The sequence below is a fragment of the Hyla sarda genome, chromosome 8 (genome assembly GCF_029499605.1).
Source record: "Hyla sarda isolate aHylSar1 chromosome 8, aHylSar1.hap1, whole genome shotgun sequence".
In the NCBI taxonomy this organism is placed as follows: Eukaryota; Metazoa; Chordata; class Amphibia; order Anura; family Hylidae; genus Hyla; species Hyla sarda.
Window position 1 is genome coordinate 32131362 of NC_079196.1, and position 18038 is coordinate 32149399.

Consider the following 18038-nt stretch of genomic DNA (forward strand, 5'->3'; position numbering starts at 1 on the left):
TGTGAGTCATCAGAAAGCAGTTAGACAGAAAACAGCAACTCAACTTCAGAAGTTAATAAGTATTGGAAGGATTAAGATTTTTTAATGGAAGTAATTTACATATCTGTTTAACTTTCCGGAGCCAGTTGATATATATATATATAAAAAAAGTTTTTGCCTGGAATACCCCTTTAACTGAGGATTTAGGGGGGGGGGGAAGTACCCAGCAATCCCGCAGTGTACAAGAGCACTATGGACAAGACGAAAAAGAAATTCAAAAAAGCAAAGAATTTCCTCTGTAGAACACAGCTGCTAATAAGTACTGGAAGGATAAAGATTTCTTTTATAGAAGTCATTTACAAATCTGTTTAACTTTCTGGCACCAGTTGATTTAGAAAAAAATGTGAGTTTCGGGGTCCAGAACTGTACTAGTAATATAACCTCCATAATGGGAAATAATGGGCATGAATAGGGTCCTATTGCCATGTGCCAGAAACTTGTATGGCAGCACCATACATAAATCCCTGCTGCTCTGTACTATAGAGCTATAGGCCAGTGTTTCCCAACCAATGTGCCTACAGCTGTTGCAAAACTACAACTCCCAGCATGCTCGGACGGCAAAAATGGAAAATATTAGGGGATATACCCAGCAGCATATGAATGGGACGGCTGCAGAAATCTGACTTGTGTACATTGAGTCTTGATATGCAGATTTTTATGGTGCATCTTACAACTTTGCTGGCCGAATGTCTATACACCCTCCGCTAGAACCGTGGTTGGCAAGATGCCACTCCAAACATGGCATATATAGCGATAGTATAGCATTCGGAGATCCGTTTTTCTGATACATAGACTTAAATAGATGCTAGTGCAGTGTTTCCCAACCAGGGTGCCTCCAGCTGTTGCAAAACTACAACTCCCAGCATGCCAGGACAGCCTTCGGCTGTCCTGGCATGCTGGGAGTTGTAGTTTTGCAACAGCTGGAGGCACCCTGGTTGGGAAACACTGCGCTAGTGACAAGTGATGGGTTTCAAAGTCTTTTCCTTATGGGGTTGTCTTTTGCTGGACCTTTGGGGCCTATTACGTGCTCGGTCAGACTTTGCCTAAGGGTATGTTCAGACGAGTGGATCCACAGCGTATTTTACTACTGAAGGACCGCTACAGGGTGCCTTTGGAAGTGCCTGCACGGAGCAACAATACGCCGCTACGAGCAGACACACTGAAGCAATGAGCAAATGGCTGCGCATGCGTGGTGTACTCGCACACATCGCGGCCGCTCCCCCTGCTCCATGAGCTAGGCCGAGTGCTGCCACAATGTGCTGCACATACTGCGCATGCGCACGGCGACTCACACATCGCAGTGCTTCTGCTCGTAGCAGCATATTGCCGCTCCCAGCAGGCACCCTGTAGCGGTCCTTCAGCGGCGGTTTGGCAGCGTAGAATACGCTGTGGATCCGCTTTTACGAAGGTACCCTTAATCTGGTCATACATGTGAGATAGGTCGTGACCAAATGAGGGTCCGTCTGACAGCTACTTGCACATTTTCCATCAGGGCAGATTTTGGAGACCACCATGCACCTTAGGTGGTTGGCTGGTCCTGCTGAAATCGGTGGGTTTGGCCGAGATGTACAGTGTATGGGCAGCTTTAGGTCATGTTGACACGGCGTAATTTTTCCGCACATTTGAAGGATCCGGCAGCCGCTTGGAAATGCCCCGTCTCATAGATGGCAATGCAAAATCTGCAAAAAAAGGATAGACAAGCCTAGGATGGTCACGGAAATTCCACCGTGTGAACAGTGCAGCAGAATCCCATTGAAACCGGCGGAATTCCGCATTGACATTCTGCCGTGTGAACATAGCCTCAGGGCTCATTCACACGGACACACCCTATAGTGCTGCCTCCTTGTGTGCGGCCCTGTGTGAGTACACTGCACATGCGGGCGGCGACTCGCACATCGCAGCGTGTCTGCCCGTATCGGCGTATTGCAGCCAAGATCAGGCATAGAGAAGGCAGCACTGTAGGGTCCATCGTCGGCGGATCCGCAGCATAAAATACACTGCTGATCCGTCCGCCCGCCCTTAGATAGATTTTTTGAGGCCTAGTTTTCTGATTCTGTCTAAACAGTCTGGCTTCATATCTACGGAGACAGACAATGTTGGGAAGTCTGGATCTAATCAGTAGATCATCTGCACAACCCAATATCCTGATATGGCACTTAGTCCCCGCGATCAGATAATACATTTCTTAGATTACACAGGATTTACCCAACTGGGGCCGAGCAGATGACCTGAGACGGGCACTTTCTATACAGTGATAGTGTATCAGCCCTTTAAGTCTCTCTATTCAAAACGTCTCACCCCACAGCGGCCCAGCAGCCCGTGCAGACAGCGCACAAACAACTTGACTCCATGATTCCATTCCCACGGACAGACGCCAGGAAAAACGACAGCAAAAATCCATTAATAGCGTAAAGTCTCCGGTCGGCCTCCAGCTTTCTTTACACGGAGGAAATCGCCAGAAATTCTTCACTTTTACTTGAGAATTCTAATGAGAACGGGAATCACTATAGTATCAGGAAAATGGGAATCAAACATTACAAAAGACGACCGTGCTGACAGTAACGCTATTGGTTTTGTGATGACGGAGTGTTGTTGTTGTTGTTGTTGTTGTTTTTGCTGGTGTAATTCTGTACAGGCAGGAATTCTTTAGCAATGTTCGTGACCTGCTACCTCATTCCTGCTGTCTTCTTTCCAGTGCTTTCCTTCGCTGCCTTAAGGCGAGAGGTGTCCCTTTTTTTCGCATCTGCACATGTGCTAAACAATAGAAATGCTGGTCAGGGTGAGGTCATACACTGCGGAGCGTAGGAGAAGTAAGTGCGGGCCAAGACGTTGGAGGAGATATGTGCAAAGTAGACTGCAAACCTAAAGCGTACCTGTCCTATCACAGAAAAAAAGAATGCTTCTATATGTTACTCACTAGGTCATGCAGATGCTTTACGTGTCTTTTTATGTGCCTAGCTTCTGTATGTGGTTAAGAAATCCCTCTGTTCTGCTGCTCACTCATTCTGACATCCCTGCCCTGAGCCCACCCTCACTCACCATGCATTCACTTCCTCCCTGAGTCTGCTGTGATGTGCTGGTTGTCTTCATCCAATCACTGCAGACTGCTCTGTAACCCCCACCTCTCTGTTTTCATTCTGCAGTCTGATAGGACAGGAATAAGCACAGAGGAGTGTTAGTCTCGCCCTCACTTCCTGGACTTTGTCCCTGTCTGTGCAACAGCTGAGACAAAGATAATGTTGTAGCTGGACAGGATTATGTTCTGGATGGTATGGGGACCCCTTGTGGTCTTTTTTTTTAATAAGTCATGGTTTCTATAAAAAGGAAATACATTTTTTTTATGAAGTGCATTACAAAGATTAATATTTTGCTAAGATGTACAATGTATAAAAAGTTTTTTTTAAATCTGACAGTGGCCATTTTATTCATTTCTACCCAAAGTAGCCGTGAAATGCGTGGGCTCCGTGCAATCAATTAGTCAGGAAGTATAAAGAGGATTCTAGGGTAGGTTGAACTCGATGGCCTCTTGTCTTTTTTCAACCTTAAAAAAAAAGTGCACGCAAAGCTGACATGTCCTGTAAGTGTAGTGACAAATCATAGGTACCTGCTTAGTGAGCTGAATGTGGAATAACACCTGCCTTGGAAATTGAAATCAATGAGACTCTGCTGCAGCAGAATTTCTGTGTGGAATTCTGCTGAAAAATTCCGCTCGGATATTCCTCTGTAGCAGAGTCCCATTTATTTTAATTTCGCCGTGTGAACATCGCCTAACAGTTACAACTGGGCCCTGGTGTCTGAGGGAAGCCAAAGGCTTATATACCATGAAATAAGACAATACTATTATAAATGCAACATGATGGGTAAGGGCCCAGTGACAGACCTTGTTATTTTGGCCTAGGAGTTTCAGTGTACGCCTCTGTGGCCCGTTCATGCAGGTAACTATGATTTGTTACTGTATTTACAGGACGTCTGTCAGCTTTGCTTGCACATTTTTATAGCTGAATGTGTCAGGTAACTGGATATACATGAAGTTTTGTTACCTTGAGGCAAAATGTAAGTTCTAAAAGGGCCCATGCTGCACAAGTAAACCCAAATAACAGCCGCCATTTTTATTTCTGGTATTCGAGAGAAAGTTCAAGACCAGACTTTACTGCTTCCCCCCCGGGGGCACATAACCTTCTCTACCTGATATATCCAACTTTCACTGTAAATCTGCTGTAAGTGATGGTGGGAAAAGTCCAACTATGGGGCCTGTCAGTGCCTGGAAACAATAACTTTTCTTTGGATGCTCTTAAACGCTCATACTAAAACATGGCCGGCAGGTAACCGTGAGGATTTAGCGCAGAAATTTCTGGTGCTCGTATTGTGGATATCTCTGATTTACGGATGCCCTATAGTAGATTAAAATCTCCTACCTTGACCTTTACATAACGTTATACACAAAAATTGTACAAAAATTTTGTACAAAAAATTATACACTTTACATAACGTTGTCTACAGCAGTAAGTCTTCAATGACCCTATAATTAGTACGGGTTTTCCCCACAGAAGATTTATATGGTATTGCCAACTAAGAATCTTTTAGGGGTCAGACCATCAGAACCTTTACAAACCAAGAGTGTGCAGTCCCAGTTACTGCAGGGATTTTATATGGTGAGAACAAGAACAAGTTCCTACTAGACAATGCTTTATGTTAGGGAACTTATAGGAATGTACAGGTTGGCGTTCCGCATACTTTTGGGGTTGGTAGACATGAGATTATTAGTGGATCTGGTGAAATTGTGTCCTACAAAAATCTCATGTCTTTGTCCATCTTTATTCAACCCATTTTGCAGTTGGATATAATGGCCTATTGTCTATGCCCGTCTGGCTTCAAACCTTGGGCATGACTTTTACCTTAGGACGTGACACTCAACCCCTGTAGATGTGTATAAGGGCCCCCATACACTTTATACATGTGTCTGGAGAACCTGTTGCTTTTGGGCCTATCCAACCACCTGATGTGTTTGGTGGACTCCTGACTCTCCCTCAATAGATGATGTTGGGGGACTGAAGGATCAGGCAAGTTGCATTTCAATTGCGTGATCCTTTTGTCCTTTGGGATAAAATCCATGTCTACCTATATGTATGGCCATCTTTAGTGTATTCATTAGTTGTTTTTTTGCTGCTGTGTAAATGCACATTCTCCATGCTCGATGAGCCGGTTGGCTCTTCCCGATGTGATGTCCAAGCTGTGCTATGTGTTCTGAGCCACTAAGTTGTCTCCTCCCTATGAGGTTTTCCTGAAACACAGAAAGAAGCTGCAGCTGCATCCCCCACCAATCGCCTACTCCTTGTCTTATATCCATTGTTAGGCACTAGATGGATTTTTGGATGACCTAGATTTCTAAACATTTACAGAGAGTCTGCAGGATTATATATAGCTTTGTATGTAGGAGCACTCGCTTAATAGGCGTTAAATGTTGACTACTATAAGTCATCAACCCTTTAGATGCCATGATCAGTGCCCATCATGGCTTCTTAAAGAACAAAATACAATCTTCAGAGTAAAGAAATGAGATGCACTCACCCAAGCCTTTATCTTGCGGCAAACTTTATTTCTTATTCATAAAAATGGCACAGCGGGTACACGTGGGGGGAGCAGCCTCGCAGCGACAGAACTGTTTCTTGCGGGCCAAGCGCACTTCCTCGGGCTGCCGATCTGCGCCGCCGCCCACAGGTGAGTACATTTGCCGGTCGGATGGTGTTGCTTTTCGGACTCCCAGAGCGCAATAGTGGATGTTCGATGAGTTAAAATGGCACCTTCTCCTGCCGCTGGATCGTCAATCCTATAATACAGGCTGGCAGAGCTAGGCTGTATAAGTAGAGCACCAATCTCCCTGTACAATTCTATGCACTACCCTTTTCCTATTTTACAAAATGTTCCTAAAAAATAAACATATTTGGTATTGCTGCGTTTGGAATTATCCAAGCTATTAAAAGGTAATGTTTATTATCTCGTACAATGAATGGTGTAAATGTAAAAAAAAAAAAATGCCAGAAATACAGATTTTTGGTTCCATCATATATCAGAAGCAAATTAATCAAAAGTGATCAAAAAATCAAAAAGAAAAATGGTACCGATAAATACAGCAGATCACGGTGCAAAAAAAGAGCCATCATACATCCCCGTATACGGAAAAATAAAAAAGTTATAGAGGTCAGAAAAGGACAATTTTAAGCATATTTATTTTGTTTAAAAAATGGCTTTTTTTTTTTTCAAAGTAGAAAAATTGACCCACAGGATAAAAAGAACATGTAATTTTTACCATAAAGTGCTGTGTAAAATCCAATAAAAAATAGCATTTTTCCTTTTAATTTCCACCCACAAATAATAAATATATATATATATTATAAATTTTTTTGCGCCATTACAAAGTTGTTACGGAAAAAAACAAGCCCTCATATGGGTAGATGAAAAATTAAAGGAGGAAACAACAAAAACTCAGAAATATTAAAATTGTCTGGGTCCTCAAGGGGTTAAGGACTGGGTTGGTGACCTCTTTACCTCTATAACCAGCCATGATATATTCGGAATACCACTTAAAGATGCTCCGATTCCAATGGCGGGTTACCACTTTCCTTTGGGAGAGTCATTGTGTGCCGTAGCCATGTTTGCGTCCCCGGCCTCCTCTGACAGCTCTGGTGATTTATATGTTACCTGCCGCGGATCACTCGCCACCTCACCTGGCGTCTACGACCAGCGAGGAGACAGCGTTTCAGCATGCCCTCAAAGTTTTCTTTATTTCCAGGAGGAAAGTGGCTTTTCTATTTACCAAACATTAACATCTGCAAAGAATGTGTGTTTTTTTTCTCCGCATGACAAAATGCGTCTGGAAAACCTACACGCGGTAATTCATCATCGCACAATAGTGTCCTGTCCGGGGCGGATTAAACCCCGTAGGTTATGATAACGCTCAAGTTGTTTCATTTTAAGTGAGTCTGACAGGAGATTAAACCCAAAGAGATGGGAGGAAAAGGGGGACAAATGATCCCAAACATTAAAGGAAAACGGTCATCTATTCACCCACCCTAAATCCAATACACTGGGTTATAGTGCGAGTAAACAGGAGACCGATGAGGGGTTAATGGGTTAAATACGTACCTGCACTCCGGAGATCTGTCTCTGCGAAGATCTTCTTTCATCTTCAGTGAATTGCGCACCTAAGGCAGGCCTGCCGGCTCAATACGAATATTCTTCGCCGCGGGTCATGTGATCGCTGTGCCAACTGAGCACTCGTGACCCGCGGCAATACTGTAAATATCCATATTGAGCCAACAGGCCCGCCTTCAAGCGCAATTCACTGAAGATGGAAGAAGATCTTCGCAGGGACAGATCTCCAGGCTGCAGGTACGTATTTAACCAATTCAGCCACACTATAACGCAGTGTATTGGATTTAGTGTGGCTGAACAGATGACCGTTCTCCTCTCAAGAAAAACTCCAGCCGAAACAAACTTATCCCTTACGCACAGGATAGCGGATGAGTAGCTGATCACATGGGGTCTCACCGGTCAGACCCCTGGAACCAGAGCTGGCTCTGCCTATAGACAAAATAGGCAGCTGCCTAGAGTGCCCTCTTGATGGGGGGTGCAACTTTGCCTGCCACAAGAAAGTTAGACAACCAGCATGCGAACCCCTCGCTCACCCAGCATGGGTCGTGTCATTTTTTGGCCAATGGGCGGAGTCACGAGGGCGGCAAAATTAGCTTTTGCCTAGGGTGGCAAAAATCCCTGCACCAGCACTGCCTGGAACTGGATCCCGGCTCTCAGTGAGGAGCGCATGCCGTCTACCACACCAAAGTGCTGAAGAAAGCCGAGTACAGCACCCGGGCATCTCTGGTGTTCTCATAGAAATTAATGGAGCGTGTGCCGTCTACCATACCACGTGCTTGTCACTGAGAGTCAGGGTCCCATTAAGGAGATTGCAGGGGGTCCCATCAGTCGGACCCCCCGCGATCAGGTACTTATCCACTATCCTGTGGATCGGGATAAGTTTTGGCTGGACTTCTCCATTAGGCATAACGATTGTAAGGAAAATGTAAACACGTGAATGTGATCTATCTTGAAGTGTTACTAATGGACTATGGCATTGTGGTCGCCTTGGCTACCAGGCCCCTGAGTTTAGTCTAACCAGTTTTCCATCTTCAGGTGTATTTGGTGGTGTAGGTTGTCCAGGATTGAAACTTGATTTTGGTATTTATTTCCTCATGTAGCGTGCAGGATAACAGAAAGGTGGAGTAAAGTTACGTGTTTCAGGTGTGTGGCACCAGGTATGAATAAGGGTGCCACATTGACCTGAAATGTGTCACGTTACTGCTGGTTTTTATAATATGAAGAGAAGAAAGGTGGAGTAAAGTGTCATGTTTCAGGTGCTCGTGGCATCTAAAGTGCAGCACTTTACTCCACCTTTCTTGTATCCTGCACGCTATATGATGTTGTAAATGCCGAAAGTAATGTGACGCGCTTCAGGTGCATGTGGCACCCTTATACATATACCCCTGATACTTATAACATCATATAGTGCGCAGGACACAAGACAGGTGGTGTAAAGTGACACGTTTTAGGTGCACGTTTCACCTGAAATGCATCACTTAAAACGTGTCACTTTACTGCACCTTTCTTGTATCCTGCATGCTATATGATGTTATAAATGCTGGAAGTAATGTGACGCGTTTCAGGTGGATGTGGCACCCTTACTCCTGTAGTGTTCTGGATACACTGATCTATGCCAGGCTATTGCATGGCAGTGATCAGTGTAGAAAATCAGTGTGTGCAATGTTATAGTCCCCTATGGGAGCTATAATATTGCAAAAAAAAAAGTGAAAATAAAGTGTTAATGAATGTGATTTAACCCCTTCCCTAATAAAAGTCTGAATCGCCCCCCTTTTCCCATGAAAAAAAATAACTACGTAAATAAAAATAAATATAAACATATGTGTTATTGCCGTGTGCGTAAATGTCCGAACTATAAAAATATATTAATTAAATTGCACGGTCAATGGTGTACGCGCAAAAAAATTCCAAAGTCCAAAATAGCGTATTTTTGGTCACTTTTTATACCATAAAAAATGTATAAAAAGCGATCAAAAAGACCGATCAAAACAAAAATGGTTTTGATAAAAACCTTCAGATTACGGTGCAAAAAATTAGCCCTCATACATCCCCATATGCCGAAAAATAAAAAAAAGTTATAGGGGTCAGAAGAGGACATTTTTAAACATATACATTTTCCTGCATGTAGTTTTGATTTTTTCCAGAAGTGCGACAAAATCAAACCTATATAAGTAGGGGATCATTTTAATCGTATGGACCTACAGAATAATGATAAGGTGTCATTTTTACCGAAAAATGTACTACGTAGAAACAGAAGCCCCCAAGTTTACAAAATGGTGGGTTTTTTTCCAAATTTGTCGCACAATGATTAATTTTTTGGGTTTTGCCGTAGATTTTTGGGTAAAATGTCTGATGTCATTACAAAGTAGAATTGGTGGCGCAAAAATTAAGCCATAATATGGAATTTTAGGTGGAAAATTGAAAGCGTTATTATTTTTAAAAGGTAATGAGGAAAAAATGAAAGTGCAAAAACTTTGCCCCTCAATGCAAGTCTATGGGAGGGGGCGTGACAGCTGTCACGCCCCCTCCCATAGACTTGCATTGAGGGGCGGGGTGTGATGTCACACGGGGGCGGAGTCGTGATGTCGCGATCTTCCGTCCCGGTGGTCGAAATGGACTCAGCCTGAGGACCTCGAGCGGTGGGTGCTGCATGGTAGATCCAGGGGGTCCCCAGCAGCGGGACCCCGGCGATCTGACATCTTATCCCCTATACTTTGGATAGTGGATAAGATGTCTAGGGGCGGAGTACCCCTTTAAAGGGTTAACCAGAATTGTGCACAGAACATGCCCAATAAGAAAACAACGTAAACCATCAATATGAACAATGCGGTTATCGCGGTTACGCATTTTCTGCTGTATTTCATGTCTTTGACATCTGTTCATTACAGTGAAAACCTCAACCCCAGCAAATCACTTATCAAGTCCGACATCTGCCAAAATTGGGATTTTTTTGTTGTTTTTTGTTGCTGGATAAATATTTCTCTTTGAATGATATCATTATATGTTGGGAATGGAGATGAGAGATCTGTAAGACGACTTGTAATAACACGGCGCAGCGCGGCGGCTTCTGTAGGGAGGTTGTGTTATGGTCTTGTTTTGTTTCGGGGGGGGGGGGGGCGGCTGAGATCCGAATGAGATTGCGAAAAGAAAACTTCCATGTAGATTTAACCATTAGTGTGCCTCCAGCTGTTGCAAAACTACAACTCCCAGCATGTCAGACCACTGAGACCCCCACCAGTGACGAGAATGAAGGTCAATTGTCCCCTGAATGCATGGAGCTGCAGCGTACATTCTCTACGGCGGTGTTTCCCAACCAGTCTACCTCCAGCTGTTGCAACACTACATGCTGGGAGTTGTAGTGTTGCAACAGCTGGAGACACACTTCTTGGAGAACACTGCATTAAAGCCATGTGGCTACTTTTGGTAAAACAACAATTGCGGTAAAATTACTGGGTGTCATGGTCAAATTGTTTTGATACAGGTGAACAAGTCACATGACATGGTCAGAGTTCATGCAATGGTGGTCATGATGACTGATTTTTACTATAGATTGCCATAAAAGACGCCAGGATTAGAAAAACAGCGCCACACCTGTCGTCAGGTTGTGTTTGGTATTGCAGCTCAGTTCTATTGAAGTTGGTGGAGCCGAGTTGTAATTCCACACACAACCTGAGGACAGGTGTGGCGCTGTTTTTGAAAAAAAATTAAATTAAATTGTTTGATTAAATTTAAAAAAATATCTGTTTTTTCTATTACTAGATATATTCTTTATTCTTGATTTATCACTTAGGTTACACAACATTATTCATATATATATATATATATATATATATATATATATATATATATAACACAATAACAAAGACGTGGTCTCAAATGGCTGGAGGTGCTCAACCCCACATGCAGTTGTGCATTTATACTGGGGGAGCAGATCCTGCCCTTGTAGTCCATTGCTAGGGGCGATCCCCAGCATAAAAACGCATACAATGGAGGATGCCTGCAGCGGACTACAAGTGCCACAATAGAATCCTACACCAGATAGACGTTGTGGATGTGTAACAATTAGAATAATACAATACAGGAATTTAGGTGCACTATATATATATATATATATATATATATATATATATATATACCGTATTTTTCGCCGTATAAGACGCACTTTTTCTTCCCCAAAACTGGGGGGAAAAAGTCGGTGCGTCTTATACGGCGAATACACCCCTATCGCGACGGTCCCTGCGGCCAGCAACGGCCGTGACCCGCGGCTAATACAGGACGTCACCGATCGCGGTGATGCCCTGTATTAACCCTTCAGACGCGGCGATCAAAGCTGACCGCCGCGTCTGAAGGGAAAGTGACACTAACCCGGCTGTTCAGTCGGGCTGTTCGGGACCGCCGCGATTTCACCGGGTTAGTGCTTATAGCCGGGTTAGTGCTTACAGGACACCGGGAGGGACCTTACCTGCCTCCTCGGTGTCTTCTCCGTTCAGGGATCCCCTGTATGGCCGGCGCTCTCCTTCCTCGTCATCACGTCGTCGCGTACGTGCGTCGGCGTGCGTAACGACGTGATGGCGGCGACGGAGAGCGAGGATACCCGGCCGGCAGCAGAGACGTTCCGGAGCGACGGGGACACGGCGACAGCGATGGGGCGACATCCAGGGCAGCGGTGACGGGTCCGGAGCGGCGGGGACACGTGAGTATTACCTCCTCCTGCAGTGGTCTTCAATCTGCGGACCTCCAGATGTTGCAAAACTACAACTCCCAGCATGCCCGGACAGCCAACGGCTGTCCGGGCATTCTGGGAGTTGTAGTTTTGCAACATCTGGAGGTCCGCAGGTTGAAGACCACTATTGGGTTCAAAATCTTTAATTTTTTAGATTTTGCTCCTAAAAATTGGGTGCGTCTTATACGCCGGTGCGTCCTATAGGACGAAAAATACGGTATATAAAGCAGATTTTTTATTATCCCCCAGTACACCCATCATTAATCAGAATTATTCTGTTGGTCAGTGGGGTCCCCGGGGATCAGACCACCCCCTAATCTATGGCCTGTCATGAGGCCCAGGCTGGCACAAAATATTGTGCCAGATTGAAAAGTAGTCTCTCCGCCTATACTCATCAAATAGTTAAAATAATTTAAAAAGATTATTGTAAATATATAATTATTCTATAATTAAAAGTTTTGCAACTTTCTAATCTACTTTGTTTGGATTATACAATGAATAAAATGATTTTGCCTAAAGCCTCTTTAATAGGATTGTATGAGATTAGAATAATTAGAATAACAGCGCCCCCCCCACACTTTTCTTTAGGCGGTCTCTGGTATTGCAGCTCGGCCTTATTCAAGAAATGTGACTGAGATGCAATACCTCAGAGAAACAGCGCCACTCCTGTTTAGTGGCGGTGTGAGTTATTGCATCTCAGCACCATATCTTGAGCTGCAATACCAGATACGGCCTATAGAGAAGCGTGGCGCTGTTTCTCTAAGAATGCGCTCATGTTTTTCTAATCCCATCGGATTATTATTATTTTTTATTTTTTTTGCATGAACCTGTTGCTTTTGTTGGATTATATTGTTGCCGTATAAATGATGTTAACATAAAGTATTTATCTATCAGAATCCAGATACTGTTACTCTCAGCACGTCATGGCTGCATCGGGGGAAAGCTGGTCAGTGACTAAGAGGTGTGCGTCGCTGGAGCAGTGCCTGAACACTGGATGCAGGGAGTCCGGTCCTCAGGGTCACAAGGTATGAAGTTACACTCCATATCCAAAGTTTTGATTAGTCGGGTCTAGGTGTTCAGACCCCGACCAATTGTGAGAACAATCAACAATCACATCAATCATCTTTGAGCCAGAGCCACTGCGCCAAAATACAGAACCAGAAGTAGACAGCGCCATACGTTTTGTAGTGGCCGTCCTGCGTTACTGCAGCTCACTTATTCACTTGAGCTGCAGTAACCCTGCATGGCCACTAAACAATGTTCGGCGCTGTTGTGTCAATTTTCCTCATCAAAAAAGCCTGACCGGTGACGCAATTGTGGCTGTTTTTTCAGAAATAAGTGGTACTGCGCATGCGCGCGCGAGTCCTTGCAGTCTTTCTGCTCATGGTGCTTTGGCTCAAAGTGCTGCTCTTGCCCACCCAGTGCTAAACGCACTTATGGGGGGTAGATGTTTATAATATTTAGGGGGGAGGTGCCCCCCTATAAGTGTGTTTAGTACTAGGTAGGCAAGAGCAGCACATTGTCAAGAGCAGCACGGCTCTGTCATCCATTGCTTCTGCCTACGAGAACCTGAGCAGGGATGGGGATGTGCAAGCGCGCATGCGCAGTACCTATACTTTCTAATTGAAGCCTTTGGTCACTGTTTATCAGTATTTCCCAGCAAACGTTTCTCCTGCTGTTGCAAAACTACACTCTGTCATCCATTGCTTCTGCCTACGAGAACCTGAGCAGGGATGGGGATGTGCAAGCGTGCGCATGCGCAGTACCTATACTTTCTAATTGAAGCCTTTGGCCACTGTTTATCAGTATTTCCCAGCCAACGTTTCTCCTGCTGTTGCAAAACTACAACTCCCAGCATGCCTGGACAGCCAACGGCTGTCCGGGCATGCTGGGAATTGTAGTTTTGCAACAGCTGGAGGCACCCTGGTTGAAAAAAAACTCCCATGTTACAATGTATCAATAACCTGTCTTCTCTTCTTCCTCTAGGTCTGCACTTCATGCTGCGAAGGGAATATCTGTAACATGGCTTTGCCCAGGAACTATACAGATGCCATTTTTGCGACGACATCCCCCCTGAGCCACTCTCAGAGACATTTTGCCCACAGCGCCACCTACCTGCCGTGCTTATTATTCACTTTATGGCTATTAACGTAAACCCCATCCATACCTACCATGGACGTGTACATAGGATTTATTTATGTGAATTCCGGAGCGCTTTAATTTGTACATATTGTATATAATTATTTTTATACATTTTTTTTATAGGCTTGTATGTATGAGTATATAGCAATTATATAATATATATACAGTATACTATATATATATATATATATATATATATATATATATATATACACATATGGCTAATGTATAGATCTGGTGCAGAGAATAGTGGATGGTTTGGATCCATTTAAAAATTGCACAAAGTGTATTAAAAATTATCTATTTATGTCTTAAACATGTCAGCTTGCTGTCAGTGAATGGAAATATTTTATTTTAGTTAAAGGGTTTATCTAGAAAGACAAAACACTAAGATGCTGCCTCCCAAAAAGAGCACCACTCTTGTCCTCAGGTTGTGTGTGGTATTGCAGCTCAGTTCCTGAAGAGAATGGAGTTGTAATACCACATCCAACCTGAGGACACGTGTGGCGCTGTTTTTGAAAGAAAGCAACTTTTTATTATTATTATTATTATTATTATTATTATTTTTTTTTTAATCCTAGATAACTCCTTTAGGTTTTGTTGACATGGGGCGTTTAATTAGTGGTACCCCATTGCACAATTTCATACGAGCCTTGTGCCTTTTTTTTTATTTATTTTTTTAGGACAACGCAACGTGTTTATGTATATTTGCATAAAATAGTTTTTTTTAATGTAATTTTGGGGTGCTTTGGATACAATGTGGATCCAAAAAACTTCAGATTCCAATGTTGGGCGGTATCCACATGATGTAAATCGTGAAGGTTTCTGTTCACTGACTGCTAACAGTGATCTTAAAAATCGTAAGGAAACTTCTCTGCTCAGTGCAGAGAAGCCCTTCCTGAGTTTGGTCTCCTGCCTGCCGTTACAAGCAGAAGACCAAAATCTGAGATTTTGACCAGACGGAATGTGTGGCCAAGAAGGGAGACCCCTGGTGGCCAGAAGTATACAGCAGAAAAACTAACATAAAAAGTAATTTTTTTGTTATTTTTTTTTTTATGGAAGCCAATTACAAAAATTATTTATTTGGCATAAGGAATCAAATATTAAAAATCATGTTTAATGACAGTGCCCATTTAAGTGAAATCCACTTACTGTACTGGAGCAGGGACTCCTTTCCTTGACAGGAATCCCTGCTCTTGTTTTCACAGCGCTCTACACTGATAGCTGAGGGTGCAACAGAAATGACAGTGTAAATTACACATCTACGCAAACACCATAGATCGGACTCGCAAGGAAGTGCGAAGGCTACAGCATGCTACTGCGCTACCGCCCCATGTTGTCGTGCCACCGCTATATCTGTATACTATTTCATTATTAAGTTCAATGCATGAACTCTATGACAAAGGTTCCAAAGTGCCCCCTAGTGGTGGGGTTGCTGAATGGCATCTTAGGTCTATGCAGGGGATTTGGAGCTCTGTATGAGAAAACCTCAGCTCAATCTGAACCATAGATATACTGAGCAGTAAATGGTATTACAACGTGGTATTAGGAGGTGGACATATTATTTAAAGGGGTATTCCAGGAAAAAAAATTTTTTTTATATATCAACTGGCTCCAGAAAGTTAAAATTATAAATACAAAAAAGAATATCTGGATGGCACCACTGATTAAGAAAGCCTAATGAGAAAGCCTAATATCCAAAGTATGGTGTCCGGTGGTGCTAGGAAGTAAATAGAAAACACAATATCAAACGTGGGGAAGAGTACGGCAATGCCGCCGAGCTTCCTGCACTCACCGCTACAGCTTCCAGCGGTATGCTCCTAGACGACCTCCTCCAGCGGGGACTCTAGATGACAGGGGCGCTCAGACTTGAGGCGACTGCCGGCGGTTTCGCACAGGATCGCGCTTCGTCCGTCCTCGTTCGCATCATTGCGCTGTCTGATCCTAAATAGTGAAGAGAAAGGAAACGGAAGTGACGTGTTCCCGTGTAGCGGTCATGTGATCAATCACATGACCAAAATAGAAAAAAAGGGTAAACAAACTCTATCTCCTAGCCGTAAGTATTAACCCTAAATCTACCTAACTGTATTAACCCTTTATAAGAATGGGGACATGTCTACTTTATCATTGAAGCCCAGGGGCCCCTGGGCTTCAGTTCGCATGATCCAAGTTGCCTCGGCTCGCAATAAAAGTGTGTGCCGGTCACAACCCTGTTTAGCTTTTTGGATACGCTCCAAGCCCCCAAACATAATGGTTTCGCAAGATCCTTTATGGCATTCCCTCATATGTTCAATAAATCTTAATGCCCCTTTTCCAGTTCTGACTGAGTAGAGGAGCTCTCTTACCCTATCTTTCAACTGACGTATAGTCTTACCTATATAGTATTGTTGGCAGGAGCACATCAAGAAATACACTACGTAGGTGCTTTTGCAGGTGATAAGGTCTCTAACACTGTAGTAGACACCGCCTAACCTTCCTGCTTTGGTTCCTATGTTATGTTTGCAAAATTTGCATGAACTGCATTTTCTATTTCCTTCTAAAGGTTTCATAAACGACCACTGATTTTGGTTATCTTTTTTTGTTAGATTTGTAAATTACTTCAATTAAAAAAATCTTAATTCTTTCAGTACTTATGAGCTGCTGAAGTTGAGTTGTTCTTTTCTGTCTAAGTGCTCTCTGATGACACCTGTCTCGGGAACTGCCCAGTTTAGAAGCAAATCCCCATAGCAAACCTCTTCTACTCTGTGCAGTTCCCGAGACCTACAGAGGTGTCAGCAGAGAGCACTGTTGCCAGACAGAAAAGAACAACTCAACTTCAGCAGCTGATAATTATTGAAAGGATTAAGATTTTTTAATAGAAGTAATTTACAAATCTGTTTAACTTTCTGGAGCCAGTTGATATAAAAAATAAAAAATAAAGTTTTTTCCTGGAATACCCCTTTAATAATGTATGTGGATAGATATCAACTATAGATAAACATTGGTGCCAAGTACAGCTGTATTATAGTTCTGTTATATACCCTGAAGCCCAATTATTCAACCAACAAATATTAAGCACTTAAAAAGTGAGCCCCACTCCCCAATGATAGCCCTGTCCAAAGCTTTATTCATTAATTTCCTAAAATTTCTGTATAAGGGATCTTTGCATTTGCGACTTGATAAACTAGGCCCAGCGGTCTCCAAACTGTCGCTCTCAAACTACAACTCTCAGCATGCCCTGGGGGTTGTAGTTTTATCACAGCTGGAGGGTCTCCGTTTAGAGACCACTGAACTAGGGTAATCCCACTTCACATGGATTTACTCAATTGGAGCCATATAGATTTGTATGCAGAGAGCTCCCCTAGTGGTGGGCGCAGGTAACCACTATTACAGTGTCCTACGCTGTTCCGCTGTTCTTCGATGTGCTGCGCAGTCTACATATTGACATGTGTCCTTTTGGTTTTACGCTGAGTTTACACACACAGTATTTTCACCTATTTTTCCAGCTATAAAACAGCCCCAACAATGGACCAAAAATGACTGCATTTTTTTTAAATATTCAGTTAAAGGGGTTAAAGGTGGAAAACTATTATTATTATTTTTTTTTTTTTTTAATCAACTGGTCTCAGCAAGTTAAACAGATTTGTAAATAACTTCTATTTAAAAATCTTAAACCTTCCAGTACTTAGCTGCTGAATGCTCTAAAGGAAGTTGTGTCGTTCTTTCCAGTCTGACCACAGTGCTCTCTGCTGACACCGCTTTCCGTGTCAGGAACTGTCCAGAGCAGGAGAGGTTTGCTATGGTAATTTGTTCCTGCTATTGACAGTTCCTGACATGGACAGAGGTGTCAGCAGAGAGCACTGTGGTCAGACTGGAAAAAAAACTACACAATTTCCTCTGTAGCATACAGCAGCTGATAAGTACTGGAAGGATTAAGATTTTTAAATAGAAGTAATTTACAAATCTGTTTAACTTTCTGGCACCAGTTAAATGAAAAATAAAA

The 18038-nt window shown here is 43.2% G+C and overlaps 1 protein-coding gene across 10 annotated transcripts in view; it reads left to right on the forward strand.

Moving 5' to 3' along the window:
• Positions 1–15856, forward strand: part of LYPD6 (LY6/PLAUR domain containing 6) — a 107053-nt gene extending 91197 nt beyond the window's left edge. For all 10 annotated transcript variants that reach the window (XM_056535356.1, XM_056535358.1, XM_056535355.1 and 7 more), the window contains 2 exons: positions 12809–12939; positions 13901–15856. In XM_056535356.1, coding sequence (XP_056391331.1) covers positions 12809–12939; positions 13901–14068 — 299 coding nt within the window. In that variant the 3' untranslated portion in view covers positions 14069–15856. The remainder of the gene's footprint in view (positions 1–12808; positions 12940–13900) is intronic.
• The last annotated feature ends 2182 nt before the right edge of the window (positions 15857–18038 follow it).